This window comes from Hypanus sabinus, chromosome 14, assembly GCF_030144855.1.
Source record: "Hypanus sabinus isolate sHypSab1 chromosome 14, sHypSab1.hap1, whole genome shotgun sequence".
NCBI lineage: Eukaryota > Metazoa > Chordata > Chondrichthyes > Myliobatiformes > Dasyatidae > Hypanus > Hypanus sabinus.
The window spans coordinates 62,750,453-62,767,480 of NC_082719.1; the positions used below are offsets into that span (position 1 = coordinate 62,750,453).

General features: G+C 41.9%; 2 protein-coding genes across 3 annotated transcripts in view; one reads left to right on the forward strand and one right to left on the reverse strand.

The window, feature by feature from the left end:
- trim23 (tripartite motif containing 23) overlaps window positions 1–4,569 on the forward strand; it is a 29,930-nt gene extending 25,361 nt beyond the window's left edge. Inside the window, exons 8-11 of one of the 2 annotated variants that reach the window (XM_059989321.1) lie at window positions 262–391; window positions 1,984–2,094; window positions 2,684–2,808; window positions 3,885–4,569. In XM_059989321.1, coding sequence (XP_059845304.1) covers window positions 262–391; window positions 1,984–2,094; window positions 2,684–2,808; window positions 3,885–4,064 — 546 coding nt within the window. In that variant the 3' untranslated portion in view covers window positions 4,065–4,569. The remainder of the gene's footprint in view (window positions 1–261; window positions 392–1,983; window positions 2,095–2,683; window positions 2,809–3,884) is intronic. The other variant, XM_059989322.1, reaches the window with a different exon arrangement.
- Window positions 4,570–4,709: 140 nt separating this feature from the next.
- Window positions 4,710–17,028, reverse strand: part of ppwd1 (peptidylprolyl isomerase domain and WD repeat containing 1) — a 34,705-nt gene continuing 22,386 nt past the window's right edge. Inside the window, exons 7-11 of the mRNA XM_059989320.1 lie at window positions 11,415–11,604; window positions 10,729–10,910; window positions 9,965–10,046; window positions 8,830–9,012; window positions 4,710–7,892 (exon numbers count right to left, since the gene is read on the reverse strand). Coding sequence (XP_059845303.1) covers window positions 7,749–7,892; window positions 8,830–9,012; window positions 9,965–10,046; window positions 10,729–10,910; window positions 11,415–11,604 — 781 coding nt within the window. The 3' untranslated portion in view covers window positions 4,710–7,748. The remainder of the gene's footprint in view (window positions 7,893–8,829; window positions 9,013–9,964; window positions 10,047–10,728; window positions 10,911–11,414; window positions 11,605–17,028) is intronic.

Here is a 17,028-nt window from a genome sequence, read left to right on the forward strand (position 1 = left end):
ATCAGAAGAAACATCTTGTGTGAAATAAATTATATGTGAAAGGTACTCTAACAGTGTGATATAAAAACAAAAGACTGGGGAACAACTCAGTAGGCTAGCTAGCATCTGTGGCTGTTGTAAGAGTAGGCCTTGATGTTATAAAGCTGTGGCTGCAGTGCAGAATCCTGCATTATAACAGTTGATGAAAAATTTGATTTAGAAATTTATCAGATTTTTAATACTAAAAACTAAATTCAAATTTCACTTTTTTTTTCTTAATAGGATAACCGTGTTCATATTGGACCCAAAATGGAGATCCGTGTAGTTACTTTAGGACTGGATGGAGCAGGCAAAACAACTATTCTTTTTAAATTGAAACAGGATGAGTTTATGCAGCCTATTCCTACAATAGGTAAATTGCATTGAACCAGAGAGCTGATTGTGTTAATAATATAAAATTGTATTTGTACAGCATTTTAATATAGAGTAACATTAACTTTTAACTAGCAATTTTTGCCTTTAAAGTAGATAAGTAAAATTTGGGCATATTAATAACAAAAAAAAATTGGAATTCCAGATCTTAGTGCTTCAGCAGTTAAAAATTTTAACCATTGATGCAACCTTTGGAAATGTGCAGGAAGCAAGATTTGGAAGAAACATTCTGGGCACCCCAGATGTTGAAATCTGGGGCAAAAATAAAACTGAGAAACAGAGCAGGTCAGTCAGCATCCGTGGAGGCAAAGGGATAGTTGATATTTTGGGTCAAGACCCTACATCAGGACGAAAAGTGTAAAGTGGAGCTGATCAGTACAGTGATGAGAGAGCAGTTGGCAAGTAATAGTTGGGTTCACGTGGGTAGGAAGGGGAATGAGAGACTGGGAAATGCATTAATGCAGAGTACTGGGATGCAAATCATGGATTCAGTCCAATGGGATGAATTCTTGTATATCATATAACCCATGTCTTCTCCATTCCTTTCCTTCTCCTTCTGATCCAGATCCTCTCAGACACATCCCTTCCAAAAACTCCTGGCCTACTGTTACTTATCACTTCCCAACCTGTTTCTTTCTGTCTGCTGTCTACACCTTTCTCTGTTGTCTCTACAAATAACCTTTCAACCTCAGTTGTGATCTTCCTTCCACACCTGGCTCTATCTGCCTACCAACCTGCCTGGCCTCCTTCCCCTCTTTAAACTAGCTTTCGCCCCTTAAAACTCAATCCCAAAGCGGAGTCTCAATCGGAAACACTGACACTCATTTTGCCTTCACAGATGCTGCCTGACCTGCTCAGTTCCTCCAAGTTTATTTTTGTTCGAGAATTAGAGGAACATCGGTATCTCTGAGCATTGTAAGTTAGAAGAGGTGCAGTAGTGGAGAGATTTTGAAACCCTTCATTGTAACTGAAATTTTAATGCTTAAATCGGACCTACTTTAAGTTAAAAGGTAGTAAGATATAGATAAATTTAAGTTAATGAAGGTGTAAAATGGGGTCACCGAGAAGTCAAGTATACAGCTAATGATCTCCTGGATGAGATTCCTTTATCTTCATGAACTGGTACAAGGATATAGTCAAGTGACTTTTACAGATGATGCAGAAGGGCAGGTGGAATCAATGTGGGGGAAAAAATGTTGTTTTCAACCTTCTGCTAGCCAGGGAGAAGAAAACAATTTGAGACTGGGAGTGGTCACTAATTTCCAAACATTGAGTGAACATTAATGTCATGCTATCATCTAATCTGAATACCAGTGTGTTTTTTTAAAATATAGCTAAAAAAATCCTTAAATGCTAAGATTAGGGCTGCATTGTAGTTAAAGATGACAAATATTGATTGACTATACCTGTCTGGTTCTTCATTCAGAAGTTACATAAGCAGAATGTCTATGCGTATTATTTTCCTTTCATTTCGTATTTGTCAGCCCACATCCTTCCAAATTAACGTAAGTTTTCTAATCTTATTTTAAGTGAGACAAATTGTGAAATTAGTACTTTCCCCCCCGCATGCAGGTTTTAATGTGGAAACTGTAGAATATAAAAATCTCAAGTTTACAATCTGGGATGTAGGAGGCAAACATAAGCTGAGACCACTCTGGAAGCATTATTACCTCAATACGCAAGGTTAGTGTTATTATTAATTTAGTATTTTGTGAATAATTGTGCAATTCTGGGATACTGGCATCATCCCAGTGCTGTGCTTGGTGCTGGTAGTGACTAATTAATTTTATTGCTTGTCGATTTACAAATTTTTTTTCTTTATTATTAGGTTTTATTGCACTGAAGTGAACTTAATTTTGTCAACAAAATCTTTTGGCTCAGTTTTAGTCACCAGATGAATAGGGTTTGCTTTATAAATTAACTGCCAAACATTTTCCATGGTTTTGAGTGGCTATTAACAGTAACTGGATTGATTTGCACATCACCCTGTGTGAGATTTTTTTGATGTTTAGCTGCTCAGACAGTAATTTGGCTCTCTAAACAGTCGGACTGAATATTCCTCAGTGAGACATACAAGAGTTTAAAATATTTAATTTACTTTAAATATGTCAACAAATAAAATAGAAAGATTCAATAGAGAGCAAAAACAATTTTTTTAAAAACAGTTGTTAAATCATCAACTCTACTGGAAGGTGACTTTAATTAGTACCATTTTGGGTTAAAATACTACAGTATATACAAATATTTGATTCTTTGCTTTTTATTCCTGCAGCAGTTGTATTTGTGGTTGATAGCAGCAACCGAGACCGATTAATGGAGGCACACAGTGAATTGGCCAAGTTGTTGACTGAAAAAGAGTTAAGGGATGCTTTACTACTTATCTTTGCCAATAAGCAGGTATGTTAATTGGAAAACTGGTTTAATATTTTAGGGTTGTGTTTCACCAGTTACATTGGCCTTGATTGTTAGAGGTTTTGAGCACTTGTATATACCATTTTCCATTAACTTGGTGAAACCACAACTGGAATATTGCCTTTCAACTCTGACTCTGTACATAAGAAAGGATAAATTTACCATAGAGAGAGTAGTGAAGAGTCACCAGATTCCTGGGATGGTGTATATATCGTATGAGAAGAAATTAAGCAGGCTAGGCCTGCACTCATCACTTGTCATTCTTTTGAGTTTAAGGAATGACAAGTGATCTCATGGAAAGATACAACATTTTATGGTATGGTAGATTTCGAATTTGTTTTTGCTGGTCGCAGTATTGGGGCCCTTGTATCAAAATAAGGAATCGGCCATTAAGGGCAGACGAGATTTCACACAGTTGGTGAATTTATTATTTACACCGTAGAGACTTGGTGGTGGGTTCATTCAAAATAGGGATAAATTTTAAAGTAGGATGTTGAGAAAGATGGGTTTAATGTAAAAAAGTGGTAGAGATAAGCAATCAACTGGACCTTAACAAACAACAGTGCCACCATGATCTGGTATTTAGCCTACTCCAGCTTCTCTTTTTATTACGTATTACATTTTAGACTATTGTTTGATCAACTGATCTACAAAAGACCTGAATAAAGAAAACAGAAAAATTGAAGTGAATGAACGCACATTTCTTGAGCAAAAGATCAATTGCATTTAGGAACAAATGTAACTTCAGAAAGATGTAACAAGAATGTTAAGCAGACATTTGCCATAACTCTTCAAACAAGGTCAAGCACACCATGGGGCCATTGCTGTTCACTTTACCTTCAATCCTGTTAAGATTCAAAAATCTTATCAACTGAGTTAACTGTAACCCTCTGAGTGAACTCATTGGGTTTTGCGTGTATCCAAGGTCTTTGAACATTATACTCAGTATGGAAATGTCTTGAGAAATAACGTTTAATTGATGGACAGAAGGGACTAACCTTTTGAAGGAAATAATTTTTTTAAAATTGCAACAAAGAATTTGTTTTTTTTTAATTTAACAGGATGTGACTGGAGCACTGACAGTAGAAGAAATTACACAGTTACTCAGTTTGTATAAACTAGGCTGTGGTCGCAGCTGGCATATTCAAGGCTGTGATGCCCAGAGTGGTTTGGGACTACATGAAGGATTAGACTGGCTCTCAAGACATTTAGTGGCTGCAGGTGTACTGGATGTAGCTTAAATTTGCTGCACAATAGGCTATGCCTGTACCTGGTTGCTTTGCATGTAATGGTATTAAATTTGAAGAACAATAACGCAGTGAGATACATGGGCAGAAAGTTTGTAAAACAGATGTGAAATGTATAAACAATGTGATTAAGAAAGCAGGTCCTACTAATTGGATTTTTGTTGCATTTGTTTTCTTTTTCCAAGTGCAGTTAATTTGCTTGTAACTAAGTGGTTCAGTTTGTTGTCTCTATGCAGCATTTACTATTTAAGGAACTGGTTTTGTTTATAGTGCTGTTAAAGTTTTGAACAAATGTTTAATGCTAATTGTCTTCACTACATTACCATAGTATATTATGTATTAACTAGTTCTGAAACTGAGCTATAAACAGCCTCTAATTATCTGAAACTATCTATTACTGTTGAAGACTGTGTGCCTCACAATGAGCAGCTTGAACATTATTGGCTTTGTAACAAGCTTAATTCACGTTCATAATTAAAAGGCAGGTTTGGTAAGTAAACTTTATTCTGTCAAATTATATTCAACTGAGAATCTCAAAATCAGCTGCTTCTCCTTTCTCAACTGAGTCCCACAGCAGCTGTATTTGTATATTTAAAAAAAAATCATGGGCTGTGACAGGTCTGAAGAGCGGAGCCAGGGTAATCACATTACTGACTGTGTGTTTGCAGCCAGTTGGCAACTTTAAATGGAGAATTTTTTAATAAATTGCAATCCCTAATCTTTTTAAACATGTACAGCATGGATATTTTAATTTTGCATTGACTAAACACAGTTTGCCAAAGCCAAATTAAAAAGTTACTAAAGTTTTTGGAACAAGACATTGTTTCTCACTTGTATTTTACTTGGCTGGCATAGGTGCAGATAATCTCTTTCTCATGTGGTTAAATCAAACACAGCTGTGCAACCCTTGAGTTGTGAGATTTACAGTTTCTAGTCAGCACTGCACCAGAAACTCAAAACAAGGAGAATGATGACTGGAGCGCTTTCAGGCAATTCTGAAGTGAAGACACGACGTTTGTCATTACTGAATAATGGGCTGGCTTACACAATAAGTATGAAGTCTAAGCTTCAATTACTCTGTGCTAGGAGATTTAAGTACAACCTAAATAAGTGCTTCTAAAGTCAAAATATTCTATTGCTGAAAACCAAATTGCATATCATGAAACCCTAGTTAACTATAGGACAGTGTCACTAACAGATACTCAAGAAAAAGGAAAGTCAAACCATCTTTTTATTAACTGCTGATGTGACCATGCCACAGTTCCGCTTCTTTATGATAGGTGGAGGCCTAAGACTAGATCAAAGTTCCATTTATTATCAGAGTACATACACATCACCACATATAACCCTGAGATTCTTTTTCTGTGAGCATAGAGTAAATCGATATAACAGTAAGTGGGATCAATGAATAACAAACTGAATAATAAATAATGAGTGTGAAATAACAAGAGTCCTTAAAGTGAGATCATTGGTTGTGGGAACACCAGAAGCAGAATGAGTGGAGTTATATCCTTTTGTTCAAGAGCCTGGTGGTTGAGGGGTAGTATCTGTTCTTGAACCTGGTGGTGTGAGTCCTGAGGCACTTGTACTTTCTACCTGATGGCAGCAGCAAGAGTGTGGCCTAGATGGTGAGGATCTTTGATGATAGATACTACTTTTCTACAACATTTCATGTAGATGTGCTCAATGGTTGGGAGGGTTTTACCCTCCTGTTGCACTGGGCTGAGTCCACTACCTTCTGTAGTATTTTCTGCTCAAAAGGTATTGGTATTCCCACACCAGGTCATAATGCAGCCTTTCAACATACATTCCACCACACATCTACAGAGTGTTGCCAAGGTTTTTTTACAACATGCCAAATCTCTGCAGACTCATGGGAAGTAGAGGTGCTATCGTGCTTTCTTTACAATCCTATTATATGATGGGTCCAGGACAGGTCCTCTGATGAAGACAGGATCAAGGACCTCTGGTTCCCCTCTCCTGAAGTCCATAGTCAATTCCTTGGTCTTGTTGACATCAAGTGAGGTTGTTATTACACCACTCAACCACATTTTCAGTCTCCCTCCTGTAAGCTGATTCATCACTTTTGATACAGCCCAGAACAGTGGTATCATCAGCAAACTTGTATATGGTGTTGGAACTGTATTTAGCCACACAGTCACTGGTGTAAAGCAAATAGAACAGGGGGCTAAACACACGTCCCTAAGGTGCTCCTGAGCTGATGGAGATTGTGGAGAGATTTTCTTTATCTGAACTGACAGATGTACAAGTGAGGAAATCCAGGATGGAACTGCACAGAAGGGTTTTGAGTCCCAGGTCTTTGAGTTTACTGACTAGTTTGCTCTACCTAGTGTGCAACCCCTTACTGGTGGCCTACTCATTAAATGGTACTTAGAATCCTCAGCATTGTAGATGCCCATCTGTTCGATTCTGTCATACAAGAGCTGCAGTGTCCTGTTTCCTAGGTTCCCCACAAAATAGGGCTGAGTTCTTCTGCTGTGGATTACCTTGCTAATTTAAATTGCCAGTAGTAACTAATTCGAGTAGAGGATTTATTCCATTCTAAGCATGATTGACTGTAATCAATTATAATTGCCCAGCTTTACAGTAATTAGGGTCACTAAATCAAGAAAGGGAGAAACACCCACCTGTTGCTATTCACCAAAGCCCCATCGCTGTCTGCAACACTCGGAGGCTGCTGAATTATGTTTTAAAAAAAACACTCACAATGCCATCTTGGCCTGGCCTCCTATGCACTCAAACAGCACTAGACCAGTTGGCTGAAATTAATTGCCCTCAACTAGAAAAGTGCATCCTCTTAAGATATTTTGTGTATTACTACATGCTGCAGTTAAAATCATCCAGCCTATAAGTTTAACCGGAAAAAAGGTTTCAGTTTTGACTACAAAAGTGTAGGCTATTCTTTAAATGAAAAATACACTTACCCCTCACCTATTACTGCACTCCAAAACCACCAGTTGTTTTTAAGGATTTGGTCTCATTCAATCAGCAATATTCCATTTGTTTTATTCAGTCCAACCTCATGAAAAATAAACCTGTTTTCACTCTTTCCTAACTTTTTCTACTACAGCTGCTGTCTGATCTGATAGGTTTTTCCAGCATTTTATGCTTTTCTTTCAGATTTCCAGCATTAACCAGGTTTTCCTTTAATTCTGTATTAATCACCTTAACATATTCACAATAGAGAATTCCAGTAACTAATAGCTTGTTTAACTGTAATTGATATTGCTTTATCATTTATTTTGTTTATTATTTATTCTGGTGAAAACATGCTAGAATAATTTCAGTGCTTCCATCAACCGTTTTGCTAGAAAAACATCTGAGGCAGTAAAAGGTAGGGTAGAGAAATGGTGAAAAAGTCAAGTTTGCAGTTTTCATGCTGGTATTGATGAAGGTATTTTGCTGAACTGCTTGCCTGGCATTTTTATTTCTATTTATATTTTAACTTTATAAAAGCAACATACCTTGTTTGAATTAATTTGAATTTTTGCATTTAATGCTGGAAGTTAATACACAACGGAGGAGTACATTACCCATTGAAGAAATATCAGTCTAAACATTAATACAGAAATATTCATTTTGTAACAAAATTTATTTTGAAAACATTACAAAATTACTTTTACAATATTGAAGCTATCAATATTAAATGATACTTGATTATTTTACAGTAATATTGATTATGCTGATATCTTCATATGGCTTATCTGTTTTTGGATTACACTTCACATTAGCAATCCTCTGGACCACTTCCATTCCTTTTGTCACACGACCAAAAACTGTGTGTTTGTTATCAAGCCATGGCTAAAAATATTAAAACAAAAAGGACATTTTCTTAAACTCTGCATTAATATTTCACAACAAAAATTACCCAATTCAGTTTGACAAAGTTTCATAAACTACAGTTTAGAGCCCCAGATTAATGTGGACAAGTCTATTCAAGAGGTCAGCTGGCATGGGGTGGGAGAAACATGTTAGTTGGTTGGGTATGGTTGGGCCTCAGGCAGTGTCACATAGTTTAATGGGTGGCCAGAACAATCGAAAACACCCTTGACAGACAGCAGAGTCATACTCTGCTACTAAAATGATACTGAATTTATTAAAATCCATAAGCACTTGGTAGGAAAAGAAACTTGTACAATTTACTGAACAAGAAGATACCTTTTCAATCCATTTAACTAGCATCACATCCACAATTCTTTTCATTACCCAATTCTATTTATCTGCAAAATTAACCTTAAGTTTCATGACAAGGAAAATCCCTTAGCTTTTTTCTGGTCATCTATAAATTGGATTTCAATATCGCCCTTAAAAGCAGGTACTCCATTCTAGCATACTATTTGCTCAGAAATGGCTTGGTCCTCCCCTGAAGCTTTTAATGTACATACAGAATTGGACTCAGCTGTGCATTTACTTCTCCCACTACCTGGAGCCTGGTAATCCTTTGTTCAAGTCTTGCTTGCAATTCACTGACAACTGAATAGAAAACAGCAAGCTTTGAAACACTAGACTAGAAATTTATATCTATTGTAGATTTGGCCCTGAATGTCTGAAGAACTGAAGTTGTAAAGCAAGTTGTCCACAACATAATAGAGGCATTGGTAATTTTAAATTAGGAAGCATATTATTTTCTTTGAAAGTGTTTTCTCCCCCCAGAACTACTTTTTTAAAATAATCCATTGGCTAAAGTACTAAAACAATTACATTCAACTCTGAATAACAGCAAGAAAGAGGAACTTACTGTAGGTACAACAGTTACAAAGAACTGGGATCCATTACTGTTAGCACCTGCATTGGCCATGCTTAGTGTATATGGTCGATCATGCCTTAATGTCGGGTGAAATTCATCTTCAAATTCGCCTCCCCAAATACTTTCTCCTCCCATCCCCGTGCCAGTTGGATCTCCAGTTTGAATCATGAAACCCTATGAAAGTGTACAAATTAAATCATTCATGCTTTAAATAGCATTTCACTTATACATTTTAATTGGACAAATTATCCTTATACAAAGGAGACTGATAGCAATTTGATCAGTATAAAGTTTTCTGATTTTAAAGCATTGTACTTCCACCTTTATTACAACATAAGCCCACTTGTAATGTTTGCTAATCTCATTACAGAAATCTCTACTTTGAACCAAAAGATTCACTGCTTCACAACTTTAATCTGATTCTAGTGCTCTTAAATTTATATTGGAATTGGTTTATTATTATCACATATATTGAGATACAGTGAAAGACTTGTTCTGCATTACTGTTCATACATATCAAATCATTACACAGTGCACAGGTAGTACAATGTAAAACATTAACAGAATACAGAATAAAATGCAACAGTTACTGTCTCAGAGAAAGTGCAGTTCAGGTAAGGCGAAAGATCATACAAGATAGATTGTGAGGTCAAGAGTCCAACTTATTGTACTGGGGAACCATTCAATAGTCTTATAACAGCAGGGTATAAGCTATCCTTGAACCTAGTGGTATGTGCTTTCAAGGCTTTATGCCCATTGGGGGACGGGAGAAGAGAGACTATCTGGGGTGTTCGTGGTCTTTTTGCTTTAGGAGCTGCATCATTCTCTCATTTTTCTTGCTGCTCTTGCTAACACAGATGGTTATACATTATTTTTGTATTGTACACACCATTTTGAAATAATTATATCATTTAATCAATCAATCAAGCCAAATCAACATTCAATACCTACACATTGTATTTTGGGTTAAATTACACTTAGCCATTGTCTTCAACAATTAAAGAAATCAATTCTCAGAGCTGGAAAACACCTTAAAGAAACTAGCTTACAGGATTTCTATTTCAATAAAATGAAAATGCAACACCAATATCATAAATTATAAGACCAAGTTCATCAACAAAAATACCTTGATAACACGATGAAATATGTGGCCATTGTAATATCCATTTCTACTGTGCACACAGAAATTCTCCACCGTTTTTGGACACCTAATTACAAGAAAATAAACAGTACTGGTTAATTTTACCAGAAGGAATGTAGTGAAAAATAAAAATAACAACAATGGATTCCAACCCACCTCATCCTTAAGGTGTGAAAGCTGATCTTCACGAATAGGTAAAGTTATAATTTGTAGAGGACATGTATAATGCCTGGTCTTATTGCAAAGGTATAATCTTTAAATGAGGGAAATTCTTAAATTGAAAATTTAGTCTTATCTAGTCTATCTATTACATCAGAACAGAACCATGGTAGCATAGCAGTTAGCATGATGCTATTGCAGCTCAAGGCATCGGAGTTTGGAGTTCAATTCTGATAACATCTGTAAGGAGTCTGTACATCCTTCTCGTGTAACGCCTGCTTTCTTTGGATGCTCCAGTTTCCTCCCAGAGTCGAAAGACATACCAGTTAGTAGGTTAATTGTAAATTGTCCCGTGATTAGGTTAGGGCTTGTCGGGGGTTGCTATGGCGTGCAAGCTCGAAGGGCCGGAAGGGCCTATTCTGTGCTGTATCTCTAAATAAAATTCTTAGATAAAGTTTTTAAACATAGTAACACTTACATTTAATAAAGCTGGATTCAGCTCTACTATTTACCGGTATGTTTTTTGTTAGCTTAAGTATTCTCAGTTTCAGATTTCACCAAAACAGCTCCAGGTACACTTGTAAACTTACTCAACAGGGAACAGTTTCACATGTACATCTCCCATTGTTGTGTGGATAACAGCACTGTCTGAAACACGTTTAGGGCCATCTGCTTGTGTGGCAGCCATGACTTCCTCTTTGGAGGGTTTTTCATTGAAGACATCTCGATCAGACTCAGCACTTTTTGTATCCTCTGGCTCCCTCTTTGTAAACTTTGCATAATTAAAATCAGAGAAACAGCAGCTTAGTTAACACAATATTTAAAAGAGTGTCCAGAACCACACTCCTACTGTTAAGATACTTGTTGAATTACAGCAGTTGTTGATTAGTACTTGTTTCTTTTCCAATGGTTCAACCATTTTGAATTTCACAGCCTAATGGTTACCTTGTTGCCTTATTAAATTAAATTTTAAATTACAGCACCAATATTTGCTAAAAAGCATGAAAATTAATGTTTAAATTGATTTAAACATTATAACTGACTCCCAGGGAGCACTTGGCAAGCCATCTATAAAGGATTCTCCAGCACAGAATATACAAATTTAAAAATCAGTATCAATAAACAAAAACTTACTTGCAACTGTTAAGGACATTCCTTAAAAAAAAGCTCTTTATCAGTGTTAATCCAGTTAATGCCAGCAAAAAGTAATTAAAACATCCAATAGGTAATGTACTAAATGAAATTTATAATTAACTTGCATAAAAATCCCACCTACCATATAAAATCGATTCTTTTTAAATGCTGTACAGAATACAGTTGGATCCTGTTGAACATTTTGTAGCACAGGGTTGTCAGATGCTTTCATCTCCATTGTCATTACACCCTGCGCAGGTTTAGCAGCACCTTGGAATAAAGCTAGCTGCACTACTCGTATATTTTCTTGTTTGCCCAGGATTCGTACGCACCTTGGGAAAAATTGAACTTTATATTATATTCAAGTCACCAAAAGCAATTATTACTCAAAAACTGAGTTTTATTATAACTGTAGGGTTTTGAAATCATGTATTGTTTTGTGCATCTTATTTCCCTGAATTTGGAGAAGTAGTAAAGAAAATGATGCAATGGGAAGATATTTCAGTTGGAAAACCTGAACAAAGGACTACACTGATCCAGACATTCCATTTTACCGCTCACTGCCTGGAGGTCATGAGTTGCATACTAATAACTCCACTAAACCTATTCTTATTTGAAACAGGTGTCCTGCAAAGAAATCAGCTTCAGTCTAATCAGTGCGGTCTGAACAGCATAAAGCCTTGATCATAAATCCTACTGAAATGTTGCAAGAGCTAACTAAGCCACTTCTCCTGGGTGAACCAGCTGCCAAAGACTTTGAATGCCATAAATGTCTCTGAAAAACACTGAAATAACCTTTGACATTTATAGTATTTCTAAAATATTATAAGTTGTAAATATAAGCTAACAAAACACTTACATACAAATCACATAACTGGTCTTTTCCCTCACAATTATAACTTTCCATTCAAATAAAGTTGTGAACCTCTACCAGGTCTAACATGGTGTAGACTGTGGGCAAATGCTTCAGTACAAGTAATTGGAAGCTGCAGAAATTTGGGATCCAATGCCAGACTCCCATTAATTCGACCAACGCAAGTGTGTAGTTAGAATGACAATGGTGATCACCTGCAGAGGTTTGGACCCCAGAGCAAATATGCCTCAAAGCCAAAAATTACCAACTACTAACAATTCCACAAAGAATCACTGGCCCTTTGTGTAACATTTGTAGCCAATCAAATCCCTTGAAAGCTGGTCTTGTTGCAGTCATGAATATTTATATTACTTCAGTTTCAAAATCTTCTGTGTCACATGCCGTCATATCCAGTCTCTAACCTGGTGGCATTAAGTTCTTAAACTTCCAGTAACCACTTACTCGCTATGCCTTTTCCCTTTCCTCCTGATCCACCTGGCCCCCATCACCCTCCTTCCTCTACCCTACCCTCACCACAAGCCTATTAACCGCACACTTCTCCCACTGGTTTAACTCCCTGTATTCCATGCTCCACTTTCCTCTATCAAATTCCACTATGGTCAGCCCTTTGTCCACCAATCACTTCCCAGCTTCTGACACCATTCCCACTCCCAACGTGGATCCACCTATCACCTGCCAGCTGTTGATCAAACCCTTCTCCCCAGTAGCTTCCAGTCCAAATCATGAGTCTTGACCCAAAACATTGACTTGTGGCGACCCACTTTCTGCGCAGGCGAACCGGCTCACAAATAGCCAGCGCGCGGGGGAGACTTTGGTAATGCACCTCTGACATCATTTCCGCCCGGAGAGGGCGGGCGCTATGGATTAAATGCCAGCGCTGCAAAGTTTGAATAAACTAGTCTCCAAACAACTTACCGACTGCATGTCGTTATTTCAGCGCTGTGTGTAGCACATCGCTACATTGGTGACCCCGATGGTCCAAACGGGATTTGAACCAAAGATGACCGACTCTTCATCTGTTCAAGCAGTTTCGCTAAAACTGTTGACTTTCTGGACGCTGCGACCACGCATGTGGTTTAGCCAAGCAGAAGTCCAGTTCCAGATTCGGCAGGTATCCTCTGATTCCACGCGTTACTACCACGTGGTGAGCACCGTTGACCAGGAGACGGCCGCCCAGGTTGTGGATTTCATACAGTCACCCCCAGAAGAAGGCAAATATGAAGCATTCAAAGCACTGGTCATTGGGACCTTTGGCCTCTCACAGCGTGAGCGGGGTGCCCGCCTGCTTCACCTGAACGGCTTGGAAGACAGACTGCCATCAGCATTGATGAACGAGATGCTGTCCCTGGCTGACGGACACAAGCCCTGCCTCATGTTCGAGCAAGCGTTCCTAGAGCGACTGCCCCAGGACATACATCTGCTGCTGGCCGACGCAGATCTCAGCGACCCCCGGAAGGTGGCGGCCCGGGCAGATGTGCTGTGGAAAGCCAAGAGGGACAGCGTGGCGTCCATCGGTCAGATTACCAGGCCATGCGCCCAACAGCAGACCAGACCAGGCTCGGCGGGGGGGGGCGCACACAACACAGAGGCAGGAGTGAGGAGGCCAGTGAACAGTGGTGTTTCTACCACCAGCGGTGGGGCACAAAAGCCTGCCGTTGTCGCCCACCCTGCAAGGGCCAGGGCCAGCTGCTGCTAATGACTATGGCGGCTGGCCACCAGGACAGCCTTTTGTATGTCTGGGACAAACAGTCGGGACACCGCTTCTTGGTTGACACTGGAGCGGAGATCAGCGTCTTGCCCCCGATGGGGTACGACACCTGCAACAGGAAGCCAGGACCCACCCTGAGGGCCGCAAACGGCAGCACGATATGGACCTACAGCACCCGCACAGTGCAGCTGCAGTTCGGCACCAGCTGGTTCACGTGGGACTTCACACTGGCCGCGGTGGCCCAACCACTCCTGGGGGCAAACTTCTTGCGAGCTCACAGCCTGCTGGTCGACTTGCAAGGGAAAAGACTGGTACATGCCAAGACTTTCCAGATGTTCTCCCTGGGTGAAGCCAAGTTGCCAGCCCCACACCTGGACTCCCATCATGCTGTTGGACAACGAATTCACCAGAATCCTGGCGGACTTTCCATCAATTCTGGCACCTCAGTTCATGGCAGCCATGCCCAGACATGGGGTACAGCACCACATTCTAACCCAGGGACCACCCCTTCACGCCTGCGCATGAAGGCTCCCCCCAGAAAAGCTCCGCCTGGCGAAGGAGGAGTTCAAGAGGATGGAGGAATTGGGGATCATACGGAGGTCCAACAGCCCATGGGCCTCCCCCCTGCACATGGTGCCCAAAACAGCTGGGGGTTGGAGACCATGCAGCGACTACCGCAGACTGAACAAGGCTACCACTCCACACCGCTACCCCATGCCGCACATACAGGAGTTTGCAGCAAATCTGCACAGGGCAAGGATCTTTTCCAAAGTAGACCTTGTCCAGGGATACCATCAAATCCCGGTGCACCCTGAAGACATCCCCAAAACAGCACTCATCACCCCGCTCGGCCTGTTCGAGTTCCTCCGAATGCCATTCGGCCTGAAGAATGCCGCACAAACGTTCCAGCGGCTAATGGACGCGGTGGGACGCGACCTGGACTTTGCGTTCATCTATTTGGATGACATCCTTATAGCCAGCAGTTGTCGTCAGGAGCATCTGTCCCACCTCCGCCAGCTCTACTCCCGTCTGAGTGATTTCAGCCTCACGATCAACCCGGCCAAATGCCAGTTGGGTCTCGATACCATCGACTTCCTGGGCCACAGGATTACCAAAGACGGGGCAACGCGATCCGCCACTTTGCCCGGCCCAACACGGTCAAAGGCCTGCAGGAGTTCGTTGGTATGGTGAACCTCTACCACCGTTTCCTCCCCTCAGCAGCCCGTATCATGCGCCCTTTGTACACCCTGATGTCGGGTAAAGACAAGGACATTACTTGGGACGAGGAGGCCGCGATCGATGCTGGTGCACCCCAGAACGGACGTTCTGACCGCCCTCACGGTGGACGCATCCGACACAGCAGTCGGTGGGGTGCTGGTGCAGCTCAGTGAGGGGCGCTGGCAACCCTTGGCATTCTTCAGCAAGCTCCTATGACCAAAGTACAGTGCTTTCGACCGAGAGCTGTTGGCACTGTATCTGGCAATCCGGCACTTCAGGTACTTCTTAGAAGGCAGGCCATTCACTGCGTTCACAAATGACAAACCATTGACCTTCGCGTTCACGAAGGTGTCCGATCCCCGGTCGGCTCGCCAGCAGCAACATCTGTCCTACATCTCCGAGTACACGACGGACATCCAGCAGGTCTTGGGAAAGGACAACGTCGTGGCAGACGCACCCTCTGGACCAGCTGTCCAGGCCATCCCTGGGGGTGGACTATGCGGCACTGGCGGAGGCGCAGGAGGCAGATGACGAGATGCCCAGCTACAGGACCGCAGTCTTGGGTTTGCAGCTGCAGGACTTTCTCGTAGGCCCAGGTGATAGGACCCTCCTGTGCGACGTGGCTACCAGCCAACCTCGCCCCATCGTCCCGGCAGCCTGGAGGCGGCGAGTTTTCAACTCCTTGCATGGTTTGGCGCACCCATCTATCAGGACAACCGTCCGGCTGGTCTCCAGCAAGTTTGCGTGACATGGATTTCACAAGCAGGTCAGTGAATGGGCCAGAACGTGCGCGCAGTGCCAAAAAGCCAAGGTGCAGCGGCACACTAAAGCCCCGCCACAGCAATTCGAACCCACCCACCGGAGGTTTAACCACATTCATGTGGATATCGTGGGCCCCCTACCAGTGTCCCGAGGAGCGCGATACCTCCTAACTATGGTAGACCGGTTCATGAGGTGGCCAGAGGCGGTCCCACTCACCGACACATCTGCCGATTCCTGCGCCCGAGCACTGATCACAACCTGGGTAACACGCATCGGGGTACCGGCCCACATTACCTCTGACAGAGGTGCCCAGTTCATCTCCAGCCTGTGGTTGGCTGTGGCCAGTCTATTGGGAACGCAGCTGCACCACACAACTGCCTACCACCCACAGTCAAACGGACTGGTGGAAAGCTTCCACCGTCAGTTGAAGTCGGCTCTCATGGCCCGCCTGAGAGGACCTAACTGGGTGGACGAGCTTCCCTGGGTCCTGCTTGGAATTCGTACAGTGCCCAAAGAGGATCTGCATGCCTCGTCGGCCAAGTTGGTGTACGGCGCGCCCATGGCCATCCCGGGAGAATTCATACCAGCCCTAAGGGGGCAAGAGGAAGAACCCGCAGCAGTCCTGGACAGGCTACGCGAAAGGCTCGGCAAACTGGCCCCCGTGCCAACTTCACAGCACGGACGGACCCCAACCCATGTACCCAAAGACCTGCAGAACTGTAAGTTTGTGTTTGTACGAAGGGGCGGACACCGGGCACCACTACAGCGGCCGTACGAGGGGCCATTCAAGGTGATCAACAACAATGGGTCCACGTACATCCTGGACATTGGGGGGAGAGACGAGGTTTTCATGGTGGACCGACTCAAACCAGCCCATGTGGACGTGGCGCAGCCGGTCGAGGTTCAGGCACTGTGGCGCAGAGGCAGACCTCCCAAACAGAGGCTGATCCAGACTGTGGACATTGGGGGGGGGGTTATGTGGCGACCCAATTTCTGCGCAGGCGAACCAGCTCACAAATAGCCAGCTCGCGGGGGGAGACTTTGGTAATGCACCTCTGATGTCATTTCCGCCCACTAGGGATTAAATGCCAGCGCCACAAAGTTTGAATAAGCTTGTCTCCAAACGACTTACCAACTGCGTGTCATTATTTCAGCGCTGTGTGTAGCACATCGCTACAGACTGTCAATTTCTCT